General features: G+C 64.1%; 3 protein-coding genes across 5 annotated transcripts in view; 2 read left to right on the plus strand and 1 right to left on the minus strand.

Annotated features, from left to right (window-relative positions):
* The first annotated feature begins 497 nt into the window (after nucleotides 1–497).
* Nucleotides 498–4,501, plus strand: NAGK (N-acetylglucosamine kinase). Its single transcript, XM_068403726.1, has 10 exons — nucleotides 498–550; nucleotides 969–1,053; nucleotides 1,840–1,938; nucleotides 2,021–2,162; nucleotides 2,239–2,349; nucleotides 2,431–2,543; nucleotides 3,553–3,640; nucleotides 3,873–3,970; nucleotides 4,060–4,138; nucleotides 4,215–4,501. Exons 1-10 carry the CDS (start codon nucleotides 522–524, stop codon nucleotides 4,475–4,477), a joined length of 1,107 nt encoding a protein of 368 aa, XP_068259827.1. The 5' UTR covers nucleotides 498–521; the 3' UTR covers nucleotides 4,478–4,501.
* Nucleotides 4,502–5,083: 582 nt separating this feature from the next.
* On the minus strand, nucleotides 5,084–21,034 carry PAIP2B (poly(A) binding protein interacting protein 2B). Of its 3 annotated transcripts, none has more exons than XM_068403008.1 (4): nucleotides 20,926–21,034; nucleotides 11,664–11,818; nucleotides 7,987–8,163; nucleotides 5,084–6,759 (listed from the first exon to the last, which is right to left on the minus strand). In XM_068403008.1, the coding sequence occupies exons 2-4, from the start codon at nucleotides 11,808–11,810 to the stop codon at nucleotides 6,703–6,705; spliced, it is 381 nt and encodes a 126-aa protein (XP_068259109.1). In that variant the 5' UTR covers nucleotides 11,811–11,818; nucleotides 20,926–21,034; the 3' UTR covers nucleotides 5,084–6,702. The 3 variants fall into 3 exon arrangements, with proteins under 3 accessions (XP_068259109.1, XP_068259106.1, XP_068259108.1); XM_068403005.1 differs by lacking the exon at nucleotides 20,926–21,034 and adding an exon at nucleotides 17,871–17,951; XM_068403007.1 differs by lacking the exon at nucleotides 20,926–21,034 and adding an exon at nucleotides 14,880–15,488.
* The window catches only part of ZNF638 (zinc finger protein 638), a 60,478-nt gene continuing 56,837 nt past the window's right edge, over nucleotides 18,922–22,562 (plus strand). The window contains exon 1 of the mRNA XM_068402997.1: nucleotides 18,922–19,071. Coding sequence (XP_068259098.1) covers nucleotides 18,983–19,071 — 89 coding nt within the window. The 5' untranslated portion in view covers nucleotides 18,922–18,982. The remainder of the gene's footprint in view (nucleotides 19,072–22,562) is intronic.

Consider the following 22,562-nt stretch of genomic DNA (forward strand, 5'->3'; position numbering starts at 1 on the left):
GTCCTGGGTGGGTTTGGGGGGGCAGCTGTGTCTCGGGTGGGTGCTGTGGGCTGTGTCCAGGGTGGGTGCACGCATGGGGCTCTGTCCCGGGTGGGTGCTCAGGGGGGCTGTGTCCTGGGTGGGGGCACACGTGGGTCTGTGTCCTGGGTGGGTGCGTGGGGGCGGCTGTGTCTCGAGTGGGTGCACAGGGGGGGTTGTGTCCTGAATGGGTGCGTGGGGGGCTATATCGGGGGGGGTGGGGGGGCTGTGTCCCGGGTGGGTGCACCCTGAGTGCGTGGGGCTGTGTCTGGGGTGGGTGCATGGGGGGGGCTGCGTCCCGGGTGGGTTTGGGGGGGCAGCTGTGTCTCGGGTGGGTGCGTGGGGGGGACTACATAGCGGGGAGGGCGGACACAAGGACCCGGGGCGGCCGGAGGGGCGTGGCTTGGCCGCGGGGGGCGTGGCCTGGCCGCGGGGGCGTGGCTTATCTGGGGGCGTGGCCTGTCCTGGGGGCGTGGCCATGGGCGGGGCCCATCCCGGTAGCGATGGCGTCGCTGTTCGGCGGCGTGGAGGGGTGAGGGGGGGGGGATCCCCACGGGGCTCTGCGACCCCCCCCCCGCACCCTGACACCCCCTGGGGACCCCCAGCCTGGGGGGGGGGGGCAGGAGCGGGCGGGGGGGGGACCGGAGGGCTCGGGGCACCCACCCGGGACACCCCCCTCCCCACGCACCCACCCCAGACACAGCCCCCCCACCCAGCACCCCCTGGGATCCCACCAAAGGGGGGTCCCATGGGGTGGGGGGTCCCCACTCCTGCCCCCCCCGACCCCTCCTGCCCCGTCCCAGCTCCGTGGGACAGGATCTGGGGGTCACCAGCCCCCCCAAGGGCTGGCTTAGGGGCACCAGGGGTTGTCCCCCCCACGCTGGGGTTGTGGGGGGGGGGGGTCATGGCAGCGTGTCCCCCCCCAACCCACCCACCACCCATCTCCGCAGCGGGGCCACCCACTCCAGGGTGGTGCTGGTGGCCGGGGACGGCCGGATCGTGGCCGAGATGGAGGGACCTTGCACGAACCACTGGGTGAGCTTGGGGACATGGGGTGGGGGGGACACGGGGGGGTCACACGGGGTGGGGGGGGGACATGGAGGTGGGATATGGGGTGTGGGGGTGGCACCGGTTGTCCCCAAGCTCCCAGGGTGGGATGAAGGTCTCGGGGTGGCACCGGTTGTCCCCAAGCTCCCAGGGTGGGATGAAGCTCTTGGGGTGGCACCGGTTGTCCCCAAGCTCCCAGGGTGGGATGAAGGTCTCGGGGTGGCACTGGTTGTCCCCAAGCTCCCAGGGTGGGATGAAGGTCTCGGGGTGGCACTGGTTGTCCCCAAGCTCCCAGGGTGGGATGAAGGTCTCGGGGTGGCACCGGTTGTCCCCAAGCTCCCAGGGTGGGATGAAGGTCTCGGGGTGGCACCGGTTGTCCCCAAGCTCCCAGGGTGGGATGAAGGTCTCGGGGTGGCACCGGTTGTCCCCAAGCTCCCAGGGTGGGATGAAGGTCTCGGGGTGGCACTGGTTGTCCCCAAGCTCCCAGGGTGGGATGAAGCTCTTGGGGTGTCACTGGTTGTCACCGGTTGTCCCCAAGCTCCCAGGGTGGGATGAAGCTCTTGGGGTGGCACTGGTTGTCACCGGTTGTCCCCAAGCTCCCAGGGTGGGATGAAGGTCTTGGGGTGGCACCGGTTGTCCCCAAGCTCCCAGGGTGGGATGAAGCTCTCGGGGTGTCACCAGGACCTCGAGGGTGGTGGCGAAGCGTTGGGTGGAGCGTGGGGTTGGGAGTGGGGGGGCTCTAGTGTCCCCCCCCTTGTCCCCTTGTCCCCTCAGCTCATCGGCTCCGAGAAGTGCCTGGAGAGGATCGAGCGCATGGTCAGCGAGGCCAAGGCCACCGCCGGGGCTGACCCCAACGTCCCCCTCCTGTCCCTGGTGAGCCCCCCCACCCCAAATCCCCCTCCCCGGCGATGTCCCCTCCGCGGGGGGGTGACGGGGACCCTGCGGCACGGGGCAGGGGCTGTCCCTCAGCGGGGGTGACCAGAGGGACGCCGTGGAGAAGCTGGCGGAGGGGCTACGCCAGCGCTACCCCCACCTCAGCCAGAGCTACCACATCACCACGGACGCCGCCGGGGCCATGGCCACGGCCACCGACAGTGGTAGGGGACAGGGGACAGCGCTGGGGGGGGACACGGGGGTGCAGGGTGGGGGGTGACAGCGGCTCTGCCCCCGCAGGTGGCATCGTCCTCATCGCGGGGACCGGCTCCAACTGCAAACTCATCAACCCCGACGGGTCGGAGACGGGCTGCGGTGGCTGGGGACACATGATGGGTGACGAGGGCTCCGGTGAGGGTGGTGGCAGGGGGTGGGGGGGGGGTGGCAGTGGGTGGGGGGGGGTCTCAGGCGGCTCCGTGCTCCCCCCCGCAGCGTACTGGATCGCGCATCAGGCCGTGAAGATGGTGTTCGACTGCATGGACAACCTGGAGGTGCCACCCCACGATGTCACCTACGTCAGGCAGGCCATGCTCGAGTACTTCCAGGTGCTGCTGGGGGGGGGCCTGGGGGCCGGGGGGGGCTCTGGGGTGGGTGCTGGGGTCTGGGGAGGCTCTGGGGTGGGGTCTGGGGGGGCTCTGGGGTCTGTGCTGGGGTCTGGGGGGGTCTGGGCTGGGGTCTGGGGGGGCTGTGGGGTCTGTGCTGGGGTCTGGGGGGGTCTGTGCTGGGGTCGGGGGGGGCTGTGGGGTCTGTGCTGGGGTCTGGGGGGGTCTGTGCTGGGGTCGGGGGGGGCTCTGGGCTCTGTGCTGGGCTCTGGGGGGGCTCTGGGGTCTGTGCTGGGGTCTGGGGGGGCTCTGGGCCCTGTGCCGGGGTCTGGGGGGGCTCAGGGCTGGGGTCTGGGGGGGCTCTGGGGTGGGTGCTGGGGTCTGGGGGGGCTCTGGGGTCTGGGCTGGGGTCTGGGGGGGCTCTGGGCTCAGGGCTGGGGTCTGGGGGGGCTCTGGGGTCTGTGCTGGGGTCTGGGGGGGGCTCTGGGCCCTGTGCTGGGGTCTGGGGGGGGGCTCTGGGCTGGGGTCTGGGGAGGGCTCGGGTGTGTGCTGGGGTCTGGGGGGGCTCTGGGCTGTGTGCTGGGGTCTGGGGGGGTCTGTGCTGGGGTCTGGGGGGGGCTCTGGGCCCTGTGCTGGGGTCTGGGGGGGGGCTCTGGGCTGGGGTCTGCGGGGGGCTTGGGTGTGTGCTGGGGTCTGGGGGGGGCTCTGGGGTGGGTGCTGGGGTCTGGGGGGGGGCTCTGGGCTGGGGTCTGCGGGGGGCTTGGGTGTGTGCTGGGGTCTGGGGGGGGCTCTGGGCTGTGTGCTGGGGTCTGGGGGGGCTCTGGGCCCTGTGCCAGGGTCTGGGGGGGCTCTGGGGTGGGTGCTGGGGTCTGGGTGGGGGCTCTGGGCTGTGTGCTGGGGTCTGGGGGGGGCTATGGGGTGTGTAAGGGGGTCTGGGGGGGTCTGTGCTGGGGTCTGGGGGGGCTCTGGGCCCTGTGCCGGGGTCTGGGGGCTCAGCGTGGGCCCCCCCCAGGTCTCGGACAGGATGGGGCTCCTCACGCACTTGTACCGCACCTTCGACAAGTCCAAGTTCGCGGGGTTTTGCCAGAAGCTGGCGGAGGGTAGGGGACCCCTTTGGGGGGGGGTCCAGGGGGGGGGCCCATCCCTGCCACCCTCGGTCCCCCCCTGGGCACTGCCACCCCTTTGCCATCCCTCCCCGTGACCCCGCACCCTTCGCCCCGAGCACCCTCGCCGCTCCCCCCACGCAGCCCAGCCCCACTCGTGGGTGCCCTGGGGGAGTGCAGGGGGGGGGGTCCCAAGCCCCCATCCCACTCCCCCCCCCCCCACACCCAGGCGCCCAGGCCGGGGACCCGCTCTGCTGCCACATCTTCACCAAGGCGGGCGAGGTGCTGGCTCGCCACGTGGTCGCTGTGCTGCCCAAAATCGACGGGGTGAGAGGGGACGGGGAGGGGGTGCGCGGGGTGGGGGGGGGGGTCCCGGGGCCAGCCCTCACCCCCTGTGCCCCCCCCCCCACAAATAGAGCCTGTTCCTGGGCGAGCTGGGGCTGCCCATCGTCTGCGTGGGCTCCGTGTGGCACAGCTGGGAGAGGATGCAGGCGGGTGAGCGGCGGGATGGGGGTGCTGGGGGGGGGTCCTGCCGCCCGCTGTGACCCCCACAATGTCCCCCCCCCCTCAGGGTTTATCCGGGTGCTGGCACAGGCGCGGGAGGAGCCCCCCGGGCGGGGGTTCTCGGGGTTCAGCCTCCTGCGGCTCACGCGGAGCTCGGCCCTGGGGGCCGCTCGCCTGGGGGCCCGCCACGCTGGCCACGCGCTGCCCCTCGACCGGGCCACCAACGTCAGCGTCTTCTACACCCACGTGTTCCAGCCGTTACCCCCCCCCCCCCAGGACGGAGGGACCCTCCCACGGTTTGGGCAAGCGGGGTGTGGAATTTGGCAATAAAAAGGTTGCACCTTTTTATTATTATATTTTATTTTATTTCATAGAATCACAGGATGGTTTGGGTTGGGAGGGACCTCAAAGGTCATCTAGGTCCTGCCACGGGCAGGGACACCTTCCACCAGCCCAGGTTGCTCCCAGCCCCATCCAACCTGGCCTTGAACACTGCCAGGGAGGGGGCAGCCACAGCTGCTCTGGGCAACCTGGGCCAGGCTCTCACCACCCTCACAGCAAAGAATTTCTTCCTCAGATCTCATCTCAATCTCCCCTCTGTCAGTTTAAAACCGTTCCCCCTCATCCTGTCACTCCATGCCCTTGTCAAAAGCCCCTCTCCAGCTTTCCTGTAGCCCCTTCAGGCACTGGAAGGTGCTAGAAGGTCTCCCTGGAGCCTTCTCCTCTCCAGGCTGAACAGCCCCAGCTCTCCCAGCCTGTCTCACGCTCCAACCCTCGGATTTTATTTATTTTATTTTTATTTATTTTAACCCGAAGGGCAACAGGGGAGATCCCCCCGGGGCTGATCCTACAGATCCCCCCAGCGCCGACCCCACAGACCCCCCTGTGGCTGACCCCACAGACCCCCCCTCCTCCAGCCACGACTCTGCGCCGCTTGGTTCCAAAACCAGTTTATTTATTTTTAAGAACGCGTCGTCCGAACTGTTCAGCACGTCCGTGGGCAGGGCTGGGGGGGTGGAGAAATCACAGAGAAACCAGAAAAAGGGTGAGGGGTGGGGGGGAACCTGCGCTACCCCTACAGAAGTTTGCCCAGCGTCCAGCACCCCGGGTCGCATCCTGCCCACCCTGGGCACAGCCTGAGGCTTGTCCCGGGGCAGGAGACCCCAGCCCAGCCCGTGGGCATCAATATTTCAGAGGGGCCCCTCCAGCAGCTGGAGGGTCGGGGTTTGGTGCTGGTTTTAAGCCCAGCAGCTGGAGGGAGGGGGTTTGGTGCTGGTTTTAAGCCCAGCAGCCAGAGGGTCAGGGTTTGGGGCTGGTTTTAAGCCCAGCAGCTGGAGGGTCAGGGTTTGGTGCTGGTTTTAAGCCCAGCAGCTGGAGGGAGGGGGTTTGGTGCTGGTTTTAAGCCCAGCAGCCGGAGGGTCAGGGTTTGGTGCTGGTTTTAAGCCCAGCAGCAGCCGGAGATGGGCTGAGCTCAGGGTTACACCAGCTCCAGGCTCCGCTCGCCCGTAGCGTTGGTGGCCCAGGAGCTGTAGCCACCCCTGGGTGCCCATCTGAGCCCGCCCAGCACAGGATTTACACCACCAGAAGCGCCCAGGGCTGTGGGTCAGCTCCTGCCCATGGGGAAGGAGGTCCCCAAGAGCAAGTTCACCCTGTCAGTGGGGTGGCTTTGCCTCGAGTGCCACCCGCCACCAAAGGGACCTGCGGGGCCCACCGCCCTCCCTGTGTCCACCTGTGGGTGCTCCCCGTGGCTCAGGGTCACCTCGAGAGGATCCCCCTCCCCGAGAGGCTGCTCCCCCTCCGCCACGTGCCTGGGCACAGGCTCCCTTCAGTTTTTCTTGGATTTATTTCAACGAGAAATGAAGGTAGAGACGCCCCAGAGCTGCAGCCCGTAGTGCTGGAGAAGCTCAAGAGTTGGCGGGGGGGGAAATTCTTTAAGGGGATGATTTTCTTTTGTAGGAGCAGCCTACAAAATCATCCCCTCCCTGGGGTGACGGCTGAGGGGGCTGCTCTCCCCAAATTGCTCCTGTAACTCGTTAACCTCCCAGTTCAGCACCCAGTGAGTGGGGCAGGCAGCTGCTCAGAGGAATTTGGGGTTTACAGTCTTGTTACACTTCACTTTTAGCCAAAGAAATCCTTATTTAAGGGAAGGATAAATTAGGGGGAGGCTGGGGCAGCTCCTGGCCCGGGCTCGCTGCCTCTGGGGAGGGAGCAGACGGGCAGGGGGATCCCTATAAATTCTATTTAAAGGAGAAAATGTGATTTTTCCACTAGCAGGTTGGGAACGGGCCTCGGAGCAGGGGGAGCGCTGGGCTCCAGCGCAGACCTAAGGGCCGCAAGTCCTGGGAAGCAAAAACTGCCAAAAAAAAAGGTGATAGATAATACAGAGTTTAAAAATTAAAAAAAAAAAAAGAAAAAAACAAAGGTACTTGAAGCGTAGAGCAAGATTTTGCCATCGCAGCAACTCCGAGCCCAGCCAGGGGCTGACCCCCTCCCTCCTTCCCCCCCTGCCACCCTCCCCGGCGCAGGGACAGTCCTTCCCGAGCCCGCCTGGGCCCTCAGTACTTCACGCCGGGCACAAACTCCTTGGCATCTGGATTCAAGTTGCTTTTGCTCTGGAAGAGAAGAGGGGCCCATCAGAGCTCCGTGCACCCGCACCCCAAAGGTGCCCCGGGCTGGTGGCCGAGGATGCCAAGCATCAGCCCTGGCCCTCGGGGCACCCGCAGCGCTCGAGATGCTGCTCAACAAGTGCCAGCGTGGAGGTAGCTGCTCCCAGGATGGGCTTTTTGGGGGGGGAAACACAGGAGAATCTGCTGCCTCTGTCCCCCCCCCCCCGTTCTGGCTCTGTCCCCCCCTGTTCTGGCTCTGTCCCCCCTGTTCTGGCTCTGTCCCTGCCTGCTCTGGCTCTGTCCCTGCCCGTTCTGGCTCTGTCCCCTCCATTCTGCCTCTGTCCCCCCCTTGTTCTGGCCCTGTCCCCCCCTGTTCTGGCTCCGTCCCCCCTGTTCTGGCTCTGTCCCCCCCTTGTTCTGGCTCTGTCCCCCCCCATTCTGGCTCTGTCCCCCCCTTGTTCTGGCTCTGTCCCCCCCATTCTGGCTCTGTCCCCCCCATTCTGGCTCTGTCCCCCCCCGTTGTGCCTCTGTCCCCCCCCGTTGTGCCTCTGTCCCCCCCGTTCTGGCTCTGTCCCTGCCCGTTCTGGCTCTGTCCCCCCTGTTCTGGCTCTGTCCCCCCCCCCGTTCTAGTTCTGTCCCCCCTCGTTCTGGCTCTGTCCCCCCCGTTCTAGCTCTGTCCTGCCCCGTTCTGGCTCTGTCCCTCCCCGTTCTGGCCCTGTCCCTGCTCAGTCTGGCTCTGCCCCCCCGCCCCGTCTGGCTCTGCCCCCCCATTTTCCAGCCTGACCCTAACCCTCACCCTGGAGCAGACCTGGCTGTCCCCCCCCCTGTACCTCTCCAGCCTGCCAGGACACCCCAGCTCTGCCAACAAGGCAAGAAGGGTCCCAGGCTGCTCTGGGACCAGAGCCCAGCTCATGTGCAAGCGGCAGCCCCATTTCCACAGCGTCCAGAGAGCAAGTTCTGCAAAGCTGGATGTTTGTCTTTAGGATACACGGCTAAAATGGGTGTAAAAACCCCAAAATGCATCGTGAGTGGTGCATCAGCACCAGCTCTTGCACCGACACCCCGCTGCCACTCAGGAACCCCCCCAAGGAAAGCCACCCCCCTTCCCAGGACAGCTCCTCTGCTATCCCAGACTGGTTTGGGTTGGAAGGGACCTTAAAGCCCATCCAGTTCCACCCCCCTGCCATGGGCAGGGACACCTTCCACCAGCCCAGGTTGCTCCGAGGTCCTTACCAGAATGTCCTCTGAAGTGTGGCTGTCGCCGACGGAGAGCCCGTTGAGCTGCTGCTGCAGCTGCCCCATGCCCTGGGGCAGGTCGCGCGATGGAATGAACCAGTCCTGGTCTTCTTCCTCCAGCATCTCCTGGAAGCAGCGGTCCAGAAACTCCTGCTCCTGCAGCTCCTCCTCCACCTGCCCAAACACACTCGTTAGTCACGGGAGCAAACGATGCATCTTGGTGTTCTCCCTACGCCGTCCCCACCGGGTAAAAGCTGAGTCTGCAACGTGCACCTCAAATCCTGGGTGCAGTGTTGGGCCCCTCACTGCATGAAAGCCCTTGAGGTGCTGGAGCGAGTCCAGAGAAGGGCAACGGGGCTGGGGAAGGGTCTGGAGCACAAGTGTGATGGGGAGCGGCTGAGGGACCTGGGGGGGTTTAGCCTGGAGAAAAGGAGGCTGAGGGGAGACCTTCTCGCTCCCTACAACTGCCTGAAAGGAGGGTGTAGCGAGGGGGGGTCGGTCTCTTCTCCCAGGTAACAAGCGATGGGACGAGAGGAACCGGCCTCAAGTTGCCCCAGGGGAGGTTTAGGTTGGAGATCAGGGACAATTTCTTCCCCAAAGGGTTGTCAAGCGCTGGCACAGGCTGCCCAGGGCAGTGGTGGAGTCCCCATCCCTGGCGGGGTTTAAAAGCCGTGTAGATGTGGTGTGAGGGCCATGGGTCAGTGGTGGCCTTGGCAGTGCTGGGGTAATGGTTGGACTCGATGATCTTGAAGGTCCTTCCCAACCCAAACGATTCTATTCTCCATGCCCACCTCACCTTGGCATCTCCCCGTGCCTCACAAACACCCCAGCAGAGCCACAGCGATATTTTAAACCTCAATGAACGCAGCTTGGTTGCCCTGCCTGTAGCCCATGAAGTGCAAGAGCACAACTGGCACCTTTTGAGGGAGAACTCAATGAATTCCCCGCAGGGAAGCAGTGCTGGAGGTGTCTGCTGAGGAGTGATGCAGCCCCTGGGTCGCCCTCCTGCTTCCCAGGCTTCTCCAGCCAGCCCCGACGCAGGGTGGCAGCCTGCTCCCGCTGAGCACACCAGGGATGCTTCTCCATGGAGCTCCTCTCCAGCAGATCACCTCCTCACCTGCACTGGTGCATTTTATTCCTCCTTCCCAGGTGCAGGACTCTGCACTTCTCCTTGTTGAACCTCATCAGGTTCCTCTTTGCCCAGCTCTCCACTCTGTCCACGCTGAACAGCCACCCAGCCTTCAGGTGGATCAGCCAAACCTCCCAGCTTGGGATCAGCAGCAAACTTGCTGAGAAGACACTGTCCCTTCATCGAGGTCGTTGATGAAGATGTCGAATGGGGCTGGACCCAGCACTGATCCTTGGATATTTCCTGTCCTCCGAGTCTCGGCGCTGCCAGCTGTACCCCAACCACAGCCCAGCTGCACCTTGCTCCCCTTCCCACACCACAGCACTGGCTGTGAGCTGGGGACACGGTGAGGACGTTGGTCCTGGACGAGGGGACATGGAGGAGGAGATCCTGGATGCACTCACACCTACCCCTCTAGCCAGAAACCACCAACTCCTTCACACTGAGAACCTGAGCTAGAAGATAAGGGGTTTATTATCTGCTCAGGGCTCTTCTTTGGCTCCTGTGGTCTTTAATGCAGCTCCACCACCTCCTGCTGCACCAACCTCACCTGCTGTCAGCACAGTTTCTTCTCAGCACAAGAGCCCACCACTCCTTTTGCCCTCCGGGATGTGCTGGCTCCATGGGAAAAGGAATGTCGCCAGCATAAATAAGGGAGGATGGTGCCAAGCAGCTCGTGGGTTTCTGAGAACACCCGCCTGTCCCCCTCGTGGGGCAGGGGGGGTGAGGGAGCAGCGTGGCTTTGAGCCGTCCCCTCGCCAGCCTGCAAGCTGCGGGATTGCAGCAGGACAGAGAGCTCTGGGCTGGTGTCCAGATCACAGAATCACAGACTGGTGTGGGTTGAAGGGACCTTAAAGCCCATCCAGCTCCAACCCCCTGCCACGGGCAGGGACACCTTCCACCAGCCCAGGTTGCTCCCAGCCCCATCCAACCTGGCCTTGAACCCTGCCAGGGAGGGGGCAGCCACAGCTGCTCTGGGCAACCTGGGCCAGGCTCTCACCACCCTCACACCAAAGAATTTCTTCCTCACATCTCATCTCAATCTCCCCTCTTGCAGTTTAAAACCGTTCCCCCTCGTCCTGTCACTCCAGGCCCTTGTCAAAAGCCCCTCTCCAGCTTTCCTGTAGCCCCTTCAGGCACTGGAAGGTGCTAGAAGGTCTCCCCGGAGCCTTCTCTTCTCCAGGCTGAACAGCCCCAGCTCTCTCAGCCTGTCTCCAGAGCAGAGGGGCTCCAGCCCTCTGAGCATCTCCGTGGCCTCCTCTGGACTCGCTCCAACAGCTCCGTGTCCATGTTGGTGGCCCCAGAGCTGAAGTGCAGGAGCTGACAGAGCAGGAAAGCCCAGGCCAGTATCTCGGCGCCACAGGGAGGCCCTGAGGCCTTGGCTGCGTTTCCCTCCCTCCACCTGCACACGCTCCACTCCTCCGCCCCGGGACGCTCCCTCGGGCAGGGAGCTGCAGGACGGTTTGCTTTGCACTTTGCCTCCATCAGGCTTTTAATCAAGACGGCGCTTTCCAAACATTAACTAATTAATCTCGCCTCTTTCCCTCGGCGCAGCTGCTCGTGGGGGCCGGCTGCTGCCTCGTCACGTCATTAAATAAAACAAAAGCTTTGAGTCACAGCTCTAACAATCGCCGAGGTGGCACGAGGCAGCTCTGCACGCTCACCAGGAGTGACTGTCACCGGGTGGCTGCACCTTCCTCCTCTGGGAACAACTTATGGAGATTTTCTGCTGAGGACACCAGTAACGCTGATGAAATCCTCCTCTGGTGACCAGGGGTGCAGCAGGGACGGGGAATCGTTCTGCCCAGCTTGCCCGCAGCTCCCTGCCAGCCTCCCGACCCCCTGGTGCTTGTGGAGATGTTTAGGGAGGGGACAAGTGTCCAGGAGAGTTCAGGGTTTCTGCTTGTAGCTCAGCCAGCTGAAGGGGCAAGCTCCTTCCTTGCCCAGTTCAAGGTGTCTGACGTCTCTCCAGCTACTGGGATGATGGCAGGAGGGACCAGCGAGCCTCCAGCAAGCTCCTCCCCGCTGCCTCGTGCTGCCCTGGCACTTCACAGAATCCCAGAATCAACCAGGTTGGCAGAGCCCTCTGGGCTCATCGAGTCCAACCATTGCCCTGACACCACCATGGCAACTAGACCAGGGCACTAAGTGCCATGGCCAGGCTTTTCTTAAACCCCTCCAGAGATGGTGACTCCACCACCTCCCTGGGCAGCCCCTTCCAATGGCTAATCACCCTTGCTGAGAAGAAATGCTTCCTCATGTCCAACCTGACCCTCCCCTGGCCAAGCTTGAGGCTGTGTCCTCTTGTCCTGTCGCTGGTTGCCTGGGAGAAGAGGCCGACTCCCACCCTGCTCCAACCTCCCTTCAGGTAGTTGTAGACTGCACTAAGGTCACCTCTGAGCCTCCTCTTCTCCAGGCTAAACACCCCCAGCTCCCTCAGCCGTTCCTCGGAGGTCAGACCCTCCAGACCCTTCCCCAGCTTGGCCGCCCTCCTCTGCACTCGCTCCAACACCTCAACATCTGGCAACCCCCATCCCGCTCCTACCTGTCTGTTGAAGTCCTCCTCGTTCTCCATCCACATGTACTCTGCGAAGGGGTTGTTTTCCTTCTCATCGTGGCCGTTCACTACTTGGTCCTCTTTGGATTTGGGACTGGACGCCGTCGTACTGGCGAGGTCGGAGCCATTCATCATTACTGACTCTGGGGAGAAAAACAAGGGGGTGAGGGAGCTGCTGGGGAGCCCCGTGCTCCCCAACCCACGCCGGCCACCCAGCTCCAGATGGGTGCTGGCCACTGGCCATGCTGATGGGTGACAGCTCGGGCTTCCAGCCAAGAACCTGCTGCTGCCAGGCTGCTTTGGTCAAGGCTCCGTGCTATTCCCGACTCCTCTCCTCTCCTCCAGAGCGCTGGCAGCAGCACTGCACCTCCCTGGCAGCAGCAGCATTTATTTTTCATGGTTTTGACCCATCAGGGATAGTCCAAATGTGCTTTGTCTGGACTTAAGAGCAAGGGGTGACCTGGCCAGCAGCTTCTGGTGTCCTGGGGTGTGTGAGGAAGAGTGTGGGCAGCAGGGCGAGGGAGGTTCTCCTGCCCCTCTGCACGGCCCTGGGGAGGCCACACCTGGAGGAACTGTGGGCAGTGCTGGGCCCCCCAGTTCAAGAGAGACCAGGAGCTACTGGGGAGAGTCCAGCGGAGGGTACGGAGATGGTGCGAGGGCTGGAGCATCTCTGCTGCGAGGAGAGGCTGAGGGAGCTGGGGCTGCTCAGCTGGAGAAGAGCAGCCTGAGGGGGATCTGATCAACGCTCACAGATACCTCAGGGGGTGTCAGGGGATGGGGCCAGACTCTTCTCAGTGGTGCCCAGCGCCAGGACAAGGGGCAACGGGCACAACCTGAGACACGGGAAGTTCTGTCTGAACATGAGGAGGAACTTCTTTGGTGTGAGGGTGCCAGAGCCCTGGCACAGGCTGCCCAGGGAGGGGGGAGTCTCCTTCTCTGGAGATATTCAACCCGCCTGGACACGGCCCTGTGCGACTTGCTCTGGGTGACCCTGCTTGGGCAGGGGGTGGGCTGGGGGATCTCCAGGGGCCCTTCCCACCCTTAACCACTCTGTGACTCTGTGCAAACCCACCAACCAAAGCGTGTTTCCATCTCCCATGTTTCCCAGCTGGGTCTGAAGGACCCGAGGCCACGCTTTGCCCCATCACCCAGTGCTTGGAGCACCCCAGCAGCCCCGTCCCCGCCTGGAAAAGCGTCTTCCAAAAGTGCATTTTCCAGCCTGGCCGAGCCGGGCTCGACGTACACTTTGGTCTGCGTGTTATTGACCTGAGTCACCGGAGCAGCCCTGGAACCACCAGCCCGCTGACGCTCCCCGAGTACACACAGAGCCAGGATAATTTTGATATATTGCTGAGACGCCGCAGCGAGCTGGCTGCTCCGAGCCACGGCTCTGCATTAAAACTGGAATAAATAAAAAATCTGCTGGCTTACAATGAAGGTTTCTTGGATTTGTTTCTCCTTTGCTCTGGAAAATTAAGTAGATTTTAAAAAAAAATAAAAGTAATCTTCAACCTGAGCGCTGAGAGCTCAGGAGACACATCCAGAGCACACAAAGCACCTCCCTGGAGCTGCACGTCCTGAGCTGGAGCACAGAAAATCCCGAGGAGCCACGTGTGTCTGCGAGGCAGGGAGGCACCTGGGACGTCTTCACAAACCTCTTAACGCTCCTGTAGTCACCCAGGGCTGGAAGAGCAGCCTGGCAAGGCAGGTTTTCTTTGGACAACGAGTTGGGAAACAGAAATTTGGCCCATTTGGTGTTTGGGTGATGCTTCAAGGCTACAGATTTCACGGGCTCTGACCCCAGCTGGGTGGTCCCAGGTCAGTTAAGCTGGAAACAGCCACTGAGGCAAAGTAGAACAAGTGTCTGAGATATCCAAGGGCAAAGTAATTGTGCAGGAAGATGCCAACACAAGGTCCCCTTGTCACCGTGTTGAGACACTTGATGGGCAGAAACTCCGTGGATCGACTCTGCAGGAGGTGGGGAAGGACTGCTCAGAGCAGGCAGCACCCAAGGGTGAGATAACAGGGGTGGCTGACCCCGAGGGAGACAAGACAGAGAGAGAGGAGCGAGGAGGGTGAGAGTCTGGCCCAGGTTGCCCAGAGAAGCTGTGGCTGGCCCCTCCCTGTCAGTGTTCAAGGCCAGGTTGGATGGGGCTGGGAGCAACCTGGGCTGGTGGAAGGTGTCCCTGCCCATGGCAGGGGGTTGGAGCTGGATGGGCTTTAAGGTCCCTCCCAACCCAAACCAGTCTGGGATTTATGAATAATCTGGCTAACACCCTTCGATACCCCAGAATTAGACCCTTTCCTCACCCAATTCAGGAGGACAACACACAGCAGGACACACCAGAGTCAGGCATAGCAGGACTGAAGAGCTCCTGGGAGGGAAGACCCTTCGCCAGCCCCACTTCTGGCCGGTTTCTGCCCCTGTGAGTGTCCCTTTCCAACACCAATGTGGCACGAGCTGCGTCCCTCCCCTTCGCCCCCAAAGAGTTAAGGAGTGGAGCACAGCTGCGCTCTTGGCTCAGGGCGAGGGACATATGGTCCTCCTCACCCTCCCAGCCCGGCGCGGCCAGAGCCAAAACCTCGGCGGAGGCTGCTCCGGCGGGGTTACGTGATGGAGGAGCCTGGCCGCCCAGGGCTCCCAGCTCTATAAATAGCTTTGGGAATCATCGTGTTTGCAGACGGGGCTGGTTTTGCAGCAGGAAAACCCACCCAGAGCAACCCAGACTTCAGAAAAAAACCTGAGCCCTTCTCTGTGTGCCTTCATGCCTCCTCTCCTCCCCTGCTGGCTTTGCGAGGGGAGAGGTTAGTGCTGCACCCCCAAACCTCTGCCACCAGCACCCCCACCCCAGCTCCAAGCTCGCTCTGGGTGTACCAACACCCACATTTCAACCTGTGGAGCCTCCATAAAAAACAACCCGCTGTTCTTCACCCCCAACCAGCGCAGAGCAAACTGGTTTCAAGTCCTCGGTCTGATCTCAACCAGAAGTCCAGGCTTGATCTGTGCCCAGGCAGCGCTGGGGCAAGGAGGGGAGGAGAGGGCTGGGCGTTTTTGCAGGCCACCTCTCAGCTCCTCCGAAGCAGCAATTAGAAGAAGGCAGCTCGTTAGCCTCGTTTCCCAAGGGGTGGGTCACACAGGTCCATCTGGTTCAGCCCTCACTCCTTCCACCAGCTTCTCCTCCTGCCCACCCGCGCCGAGATTACCTGGCTCTGAGCTCCCTTTGCAGATAAGGTCTCAGCACCCCGGAGTCCCGAGCTGCTCTTCTTATCTCCCAGCCGTGGGGGTTTTTCCAGCAGCCCTGAGCCTTGCCAGCCGCCCCATGGCACTCGCGGTGTCCCCCGCTCTCTGCTTCCAGCCAGGTCGCACCGGGGAGCCCGGCCTGACTGGGTCTGGCTTTTTCTGCCAGGCTGCAACCCGGCTCAGGCCCAGCCCACGCTCTATCACCACCCTTTCAAGTATTTTTTTTTTCCCCCCCCAGGCTTCTCCTTCCTATTATACCGGCGCTTCAGGTTTTATTCCTGACGCTGAAGCGCTGAGCTGGCGAGCTGCTGCAGACTGTCCGGAGTCACCCAGCGCTCCCCACTGCCTTCAGCTCTGTAATTAGAGGGTGTTCAGTCTTCCAGGTTAGTCTGGACTCCTAATGTTAGGCTGGACTCCTAATGTCAGGCTGGACTCCTAATGTTAGGCTGGACTCCTGGTACTCCCTCCTCACGCTTGCTGGGCTACGGGGGGGTGCCAGTGCTCGCAGCAGATGTGCAGCTTTCCATTTTCAGCTAGCTCAGTTGCCGAGGAACTGCATCCTATTTCCATCTCCGAGCTGGGGGATAATCTCATCCTGCACTATTTTAATCCGCATCTACAAGAACAATCCCCCACTTCGCTCAGGCACAAAACCAGATCTCACCCTTCGTCATTTTGAAGCCGCCAGCGACGCCGAACGCCGCTCTTGAGCCGCGTCCAAGAAACGCTTAGAAACCTAATTCCAAATTCATCCTAAACGCTGCTCTTCACTGAGCTACTTCTAATCTCAAGCAAAAGATGACACGTTCTGCACTTGACAGCTCACAGACGGGTCCTGCTGCTCCCCAGGATTAACACGGCAGCGATACACAGAATCAATGAGGTTGGAAGAACCCTCTGGGCTCGTCGAGTCCAACCATTGCCCTGACACCACCATGGCAACTAGACCAGGGCACTAAGTGCCATGGCCAGGCTTTTCTTAAACCCCTCCAGAGATGGTGACTCCACCACCTCCCTGGGCAGCCCCTTCCAATGGCTAATGACCCTTGCTGAGAAGAAATGCTTCCTCATGTCCAACCTGAACCTTCCCTGGCCAAGCTTGAGGAGATACGTCCAGCCAGCACCGCGCAGGAGCCCGTCTGTAAGTTCTTTAAAGGAACTGACAACAGAAATTGTCAAGACTTCAGAGCAGAGCAGCCATCAAGCAGCACCTCCCAGCTCCCCGGTTGTGCTCTGGGAAGGGAAACCTCCTGCTCAGACACCCCCGGGGCAAGGCAGGGAGACCTGAGCGCAGAAAAAGCCAGCGGTGCAATTTCTGGAAATGCAGATCAGCTGCCGGGGCTCGGCACCATCCTCCAGACCACCAAACCCTGACGAAACACGGGCTGTCAACACCCAGCGAGAGCGGGCCCAGGGCAGGCTGGCTGGCGGCTGCCTTTCAGCAGCCCGGAGTTCGGCAGCTGACAACACCGGCGCAGATCAAATTAACGCCGGTGTAAGGGCCGGCGCGATGACAGCTGCGGGGACGGCCGCTGTCCTCGCGCCGCCGTGGGGCCCGGCGGTGATGGATGAGCCAGGGGTGAGCGGCCGAGGGCCTCGCTTCGCCATCCCGCCGCTGGCCTCAAAGTGCAGCTCGCAGGGGCCGGCTGCGAGGGGAACAGGCAGCTTCCCTCCTGGGCTGCTCACTTCCACAACCAAAGCCTGAAAGGCTGCAGGAAAGCCCAGCTCCTGCTGCCAGAGCCCTCGGATCCACCCTCCATGGGGCTGGGGTTCAAGCATGTACGTGGGGAATCCTGCAAGGAGACCTTCTAGCACCTTCCAGTGCCTGAAGGGGTTACAGGAAAGCTGGAGAGGGGCTTTTGACAAGTAGTGACAGGACGAGGGGGAATGGTTTTAAACTGCAAGAGAGGAGATTGAGATGAGATGTGAGGAAGAAATTCTTTGCTGTGAGGGTGGTGAGAGCCTGGCCCAGGTTGCCCAGAGAAGCTGTGGCTGCCCCCTCCCTGGCAGGGTTCAAGGCCAGGTTGGATGGGGCTGGGAGCAACCTGGGCTGGTGGAAGGTGTCCCTGCCCGTGGCAGGGGGTTGGAGCTGGATGAGCTTTAAGGTCCCTTCCAACACCAACGAGTCTGTGACTCCATGACACGTGTGCACCTCAGGTGCAGCGCGCACAGCTCTTCCTTTCTGAGCCTGGAAAAGGGCTGTCCCCTCAGCCTGCCCCCCGGGAGCGCTTCAGAGGGAAAAACCGCCGAGTTCTTTGCACAGGAACAGGGACTGGGATCAGCCACGCTCCAAGCACTCAGACGCAGAAAGTTTTCCTACTTGGCCACGCCGCTCCTGCAGCAATACCTGACTTGTGGCTGCACGCCTGGCTGAAACCTGAAGAGCCACCACGTAACAAAACACCTGAAGGGCACACGCCAGGAGCCAGCTACACCCCCCCGAGCCCGCCGGTGCCACATCCCGTCCCCCATAAACAAGGGGAGCCTCCCCCCTGCCCAAACCCACCCGTGTGCCGCGCTCCGAGCCCCCGCGGAGCATTTTTAGGTAAATTTGAGAAAGCAGCTTCCAGTCGGGGCAAGCTGGGAAGGTGACAGCACTGCCTGGGCCTGGGGGGCCCTCCGGAGCAGGCCGGAGCGGGCCGGGGAGGGAGAAGCCGACCTCCTCCCTCCCCGAGGCCGGTGCCCTCGCCTCGGCCCACGGGCACGGGCCTGGCCCGCGCAGAGAGGGGCCTGCGGAGGGGCCCCGCCGGGCGCAGGCCGGAGCCGCGGGGTTGCGCCGCCCGAGGTACGAGGCGCAGCGGGGGCCGGGCCCTGCGGGGCTTTGCTCCCAGGCGGGCCGGGGCCTGCGCCCGCCAGTCCCCCCCGGTGCTCGCCCCGTGGGCTGCCGGGGCCGGGCCTGCGCCCCGGGCTCCCCCCGGAGCCGCCTTCCCTGCCCTCCCCTCGCCGCCCCGTACCTGCGGGCCGGGCCGGGCCGGTGCCGCTCCGCGGGCTCCCCCCTCCGCCGCCACCGCCGGACCCCGCCGCCGCCCGCCCGCCCCCCGCGGCGGGGACACGCCCATTGGCCCCGCCCAGCGGAGGCTGGCACCCCATTGGCCGGCCTCTCCGCGCCTCCCCGCCCCCTCGCTCTCAGCTCTACGCCTGATTGGATGGAGGGGCGAGGGAGCGCGTCGCTATTCCACCGGCCCGCTGTCACTCCAGCCTCTAGTCCCACCCTCTCCGCCCGCCGTCTGATTGGACACCCGGGTCCACCTCCTAGCCTCCCGATTGGCTAACCTCGAAAGATCGGATTGGTTGGGCGCACGCGTCCCCCACGTGGGTCAGACGGGCAGGCCGGGGAGGCGGGGCTGGAGCGGGGTGGGCGTGGCCGGCCGCAATGTAAATAACCACATGACCCCGCCCCTTCGCCCGGATCCTGATTGGCGGGCGCAACGCCCAATGGCGAGAGGCGTCACAAGCCTCCCGCATTGTTAGAGAGCCGCTGATTGGCGGGTTGATGTAAACACACCGAGGGGGCGGGGGGTTCCCCGGGCACCCGTGTGCGAGCGGGGGGGGGGGGGGGGCTGTCACGTGACGGGGGGGGGCATTTGGGGGGGGGCACCCAGCTCTGCCCCCCGTGCTGGGGGCACTTGGGGGGGGGCACGACCCCCGCACCCCCGGGGTGGGGGGAGCTGGGGGGGGTCCCAGCCCCGCACCCCCAGGGTGGGAGACACGGGGGGGGGGGGGTCCCAGCCCCGCACCGCCAGGATGGGGGCACTGGGGGGGGTCCCAGCCCCGCACCCCCAGAGTGGGGGCACTGGGGGGGGTCCCAGCCCCGCACCGCCAGGGTGGGGGGGCCCCAGTCCCACCCCACACTGTTGGGGGGCACGGGGGGGGGCAGCTTGTACCCCCAGAGTTGGGGGGTCAGGACCCAGCCCTGCACCCCCCGGCTCCCCCAGCGCCGCCCCCACGCCCCCCCCCCCCGTACCCATGTCCGCCCCCCGCCGTGACGAGCCCGGGCCGGTTGCCAGGCCCGAGCCGGGGCCGCGCCGGGCAGTGCCCGTGGCCACCCGTGCCCCGACCCCCCGAGATGCTGGCGGGCAGCGGCGGGGGCTCCTCGCCCCCAAAGCGGGGCCCCCCGTGCCCCCCCGGCCCGCTGCCCCTCGACCCGCTCGGACGGTGAGTGCCACGGCCCCGGGGGTGCCCGCAGCCCCCCACGCCCGGCTGCGCAGGGTGGGTTTGGGGGGGGTTGAGCCTTTCCCAGCCCCTCGGTGCCCCCTGCCCCAGCTGGACCCTGTATGGGGGTACGGAGGGGCTGGGTGGGAGAAGCAGCCCCTGGCACTGGGACGGGGGGTCCGACCTGCAGCCGTGGGGGGCTCCGGCAGGAGGGTGGCCATGGGACAGGGGGTGCATCCCTATGGGGAGCCCCACGGCACAAGGGGGTGACCCCAAACCCCTCCCACCCATCGGGGTGACCCCAAACCCCTTCCACCCGCTGGGATTTTGCTAAAATGGGGGCAGGGGGGGGCATGGCAGCTTGGGGGGGTGCCCACATGGGGAGGCTCCATCCTGGGGGATACTGGATGTGGGGGTCAGGCAAGGGATGCTGCGTGACCCAGGGACCCCCCCCTTCCTCACTTGTGCCTTCAGGTTTGGCCCCACAAGTGTGGGGGTTTGCACGCGCGTGTGCAAGGGCTCCTGGCAGTGTCCTGGTGGCTCTGCCACTGGTGTCCACCATGTCCCTGGGCATGTCACTTAGCTCTCCTGGTTGATGGGGACATGTGATACTGGGCAAAACACAATCAGCTGGGCTGGGGGGGGTGTGGGGGGACGGATCTAGGGCTGTTGGCCCCCCCCTCGCCCCCCAGCCCAGCATCTAGGTGGTGGCACCAACCCCAGGGCCACCACGCTCCCCTCGATGGCATCGGTGGCCGGAATGACGAGCTATTTCTAACCCTGTGCCCTCATCCGTCGGGAACCTGCGTATGACCAGGTGCTAATTCGGGGCGAGTTGAGAAACAGGGGTTGGGTGTCATGGGGGGGGGACACATAAACATCACAAGGTGTCCCCAAGAGGCGAGTGGGATGTCCACAGCGTCCAGTTGAGGGTGTAAGATGAGCAGGTTGCTCTGCCGAGGTGACAATCCAGTGTGTCCCCCCCCACACTGAAAAATTACCTCCCCGGGGGTGGTTGGTGGCTCCTTGTATGGCTGGGGACAGAAAGGGATAAAAATAGCCCGTGGCCAAAGGGCCTGATCCAGGGAGGTGCTGGGCACCCCCCAAGGGGATGGTGCATGGGGTCTTGCCCGTGGCCATGGTCCCCGTGGACCCTGTGCACAGGGAGGGACCTGAGCTGTTGGGGACAGTGGTTTGGGGGCTCCCGGGTCACTTTGGGGTACAAGAGGTCCTGGCATGGACCTGAGTGATGGCGCACGTGGGCACAGCTCGGCCCCCAGCTGCCCCATGCCCGGCTCCTGGGGGTTAATGGGATGGTAACGGGCGAGGGCAGCCCCGCAAGGTCAGTGAAGGCCACCGAGTGCCACCGAGTCAGTCCAGGAATGCCACCAACGCGCGGTCACACACCAGCCGCCGGCGGGGGAATGTCAAACACGGCGTCCCTTGGCACCGCACGTGGGCCCGGACACGGGGATGCCTCTGCGGGGACAGGGATGGGGACACGGGGCTGCACGTCCCCTGCTCTGTCCCCAAGAGGGACACGGGGCTGTGTGTCCCCTGCGCTGTCCCCCACAGGGACACGGGGCTGCACGTCCCCTGCTCTGTCCCCACCAGGGACACGGGGCTGTGTGTCCCCTGCTCTGTCCCCACCAGGGACACGGGGCTGTGTGTCCCCTGCTCTGTCCCTCCAGGGACATGGGGCTCCGCGTCCCCCTGCTCTGTCCCCAACAGGTACACAGAGCTGTTCTCCCAGTTCCCCAGCTCCCAGTCCTCCCAGTTCCCCAGCTCCCAGTCCTCCCAGTTCCCCAGCTCCCAGCCCTCCCAGTGCCCCAGCTGAGGAGCTGTGTGTCACCTCACCCGGGGACGCGTCCTCCGGAGCTGCAGGCGTGCCCGATGGCTGTTTGGGGACACGAGCTGGTGGCCGCAGGCTGTCCCCAGCCCCGGCGCCGGTGTCACGCAGCACGAGCCCCCCACGGTCCCTGGGGGCTGGCGGCTGCCATCTGGGGTGAGGGGCTGTCACGTGGCGGGGGGGAGCACAGCGAGCCCCCGGGCTTCCCCGCAGCCACTACAATGTCACCTCACTGGTGAATTAATAAACTGGGTGACCATGGGACAGCAGGTGCTTTGACATGTCCCTTGTCCCCTGCTCCAGCCCGGAGGTGCAGGATCCCAGCCCAGAGGTGCAGGATCCTGTCCTGGTGGTGCAGGATCCCAGCCTGGAGGTGCAGGATCCCGGCTGGAGGTGCAGGATCCCAGCCCGGAGGTGCAGGATCCCGTCCTGGAGGTGCAGGATCCCAGCCTGGTGGTGCAGGATCCCGTACTGGAGGTGCAGGATCGCAGCTGGAGGTGCAGGATCCCAGCCTGGAGGTGCAGGATCCCAGCTGGTGGTGCAGGATCCCAGCCTGGAGGTGCAGGATCCCGTCCTGGAGGTGCAGGATCCCAGCCTGGAGGTGCAGGATGCTGGCTGGTGGTGCAGGATCCTGGCTCGGTGGTGCAGGATCCCATCCTGGTGGTGCAGGATCCCAGCTGGTGGTGCAGGATCCTGGCTCGGTGGTGCAGGATCCCAGCCTGGAGGTGCCGGATCCCAGCCCGGAGGTGCAGGATCCCATCCTGGAGGTGCAGGATCCCAGCCCGGAGGTACAGGATCCCATCCTGGATGTGCAGGATCCCAGCCTGGAGGTGCAGGATCCCAGACTGGTGGTGCAGGATCCTGGCTCGGTGGTGCAGGATCCCAGCCTGGAGATGCCGGATCCCAGCCCGGAGGTGCAGGATCCCAGCCTGGAGGTGCAGGATCCCAGCCCGGAGGTACAGGATCCCATCCTGGATGTGCAGGATCCCAGCCTGGAGGTGCAGGATCCCAGCCTGGAGGTGCAGGATCCCAGACTGGTGGTGCAGGATCCCAGCCCGGAGGTGCAGGATCCCAGCCCGGAGGTGCAGGATGCTGGCTGGTGGTGCATGATCCTGGCTCGGTGGTGCAGGATCCCAGCTGGTGGTGCAGGATCCCAGCCCGGAGGTGCAGGATCCCAGCCTGGAGGTGCAGGATCCCAGCCCAGCAGTGCAGGATCCCAGCCTGGAGGTGCAGGATCCCAGCTGGTGGTGCAGGATTCCAGCCTAGAGGTGCAGGATCCCAGCCTGGAGGTACAGGATCCCATCCTGGATGTGCAGGATCCCAGCCCGGAGGTGCAGGATCCCAGCTGGTGGTGCAGGATCCCATCCTGGAGGTGCAGGATCCCATCCTGGAGGTGCAGGATCCCAGCCCGGAGGTGCAGGATCCCATCCTGGTGGTGCAGGATCCCAGCCCGGAGGTGCAGGATCCCAGCTGGTGGTGCAGGATCCTGGCTGGAGGTGCAGGATCCCGTCCTGGAGGTGCAGGATCCCAGCCTGGAGGTGCAGGATCCCAGCCCGGTGGTGCAGGATCCCAGCCTGGATGTGCAGGATCCCAGCCTGGAGGTGCAGGATCCCAGCCCGGAGGTGCAGGATCCCAGCTGGAGGTG

The sequence above is a fragment of the Nyctibius grandis genome, chromosome 6, assembly GCF_013368605.1.
Source record: "Nyctibius grandis isolate bNycGra1 chromosome 6, bNycGra1.pri, whole genome shotgun sequence".
Taxonomy (NCBI): Eukaryota; Metazoa; Chordata; class Aves; order Nyctibiiformes; family Nyctibiidae; genus Nyctibius; species Nyctibius grandis.

What these genes read in the sequence shown, in the direction of transcription:
- NAGK (XM_068403726.1), top strand. Translation starts at nt 522, where the DNA reads ATGGCGTCGCTGTTCGGCGGCGTGGAGGG. An exon ending in GATGGGTGACGAGGGCTCCG is followed by an intron (nt 2,350 to 2,430) that starts GTGAGGGTGGTG and finishes TCCCCCCCGCAG; the next exon opens with CGTACTGGATCGCGCATCAG. An exon ending in TTGCCAGAAGCTGGCGGAGG is followed by an intron (nt 3,641 to 3,872) that starts GTAGGGGACCCC and finishes CCCCACACCCAG; the next exon opens with GCGCCCAGGCCGGGGACCCG.
- PAIP2B (XM_068403008.1), bottom strand. Translation starts at nt 11,810, where the DNA reads ATGATGAATGGCTCCGACCTCGCCAGTACGACGGCGTCCAGTCCCAAA. An exon ending in AGGAGGACTTCAACAGACAG is followed by an intron (nt 8,164 to 11,663) that starts GTAGGAGCGGGA and finishes GTGTTTGGGCAG; the next exon opens with GTGGAGGAGGAGCTGCAGGA. An exon ending in ACACTTCAGAGGACATTCTG is followed by an intron (nt 6,760 to 7,986) that starts GTAAGGACCTCG and finishes CTTCTCTTCCAG; the next exon opens with AGCAAAAGCAACTTGAATCC.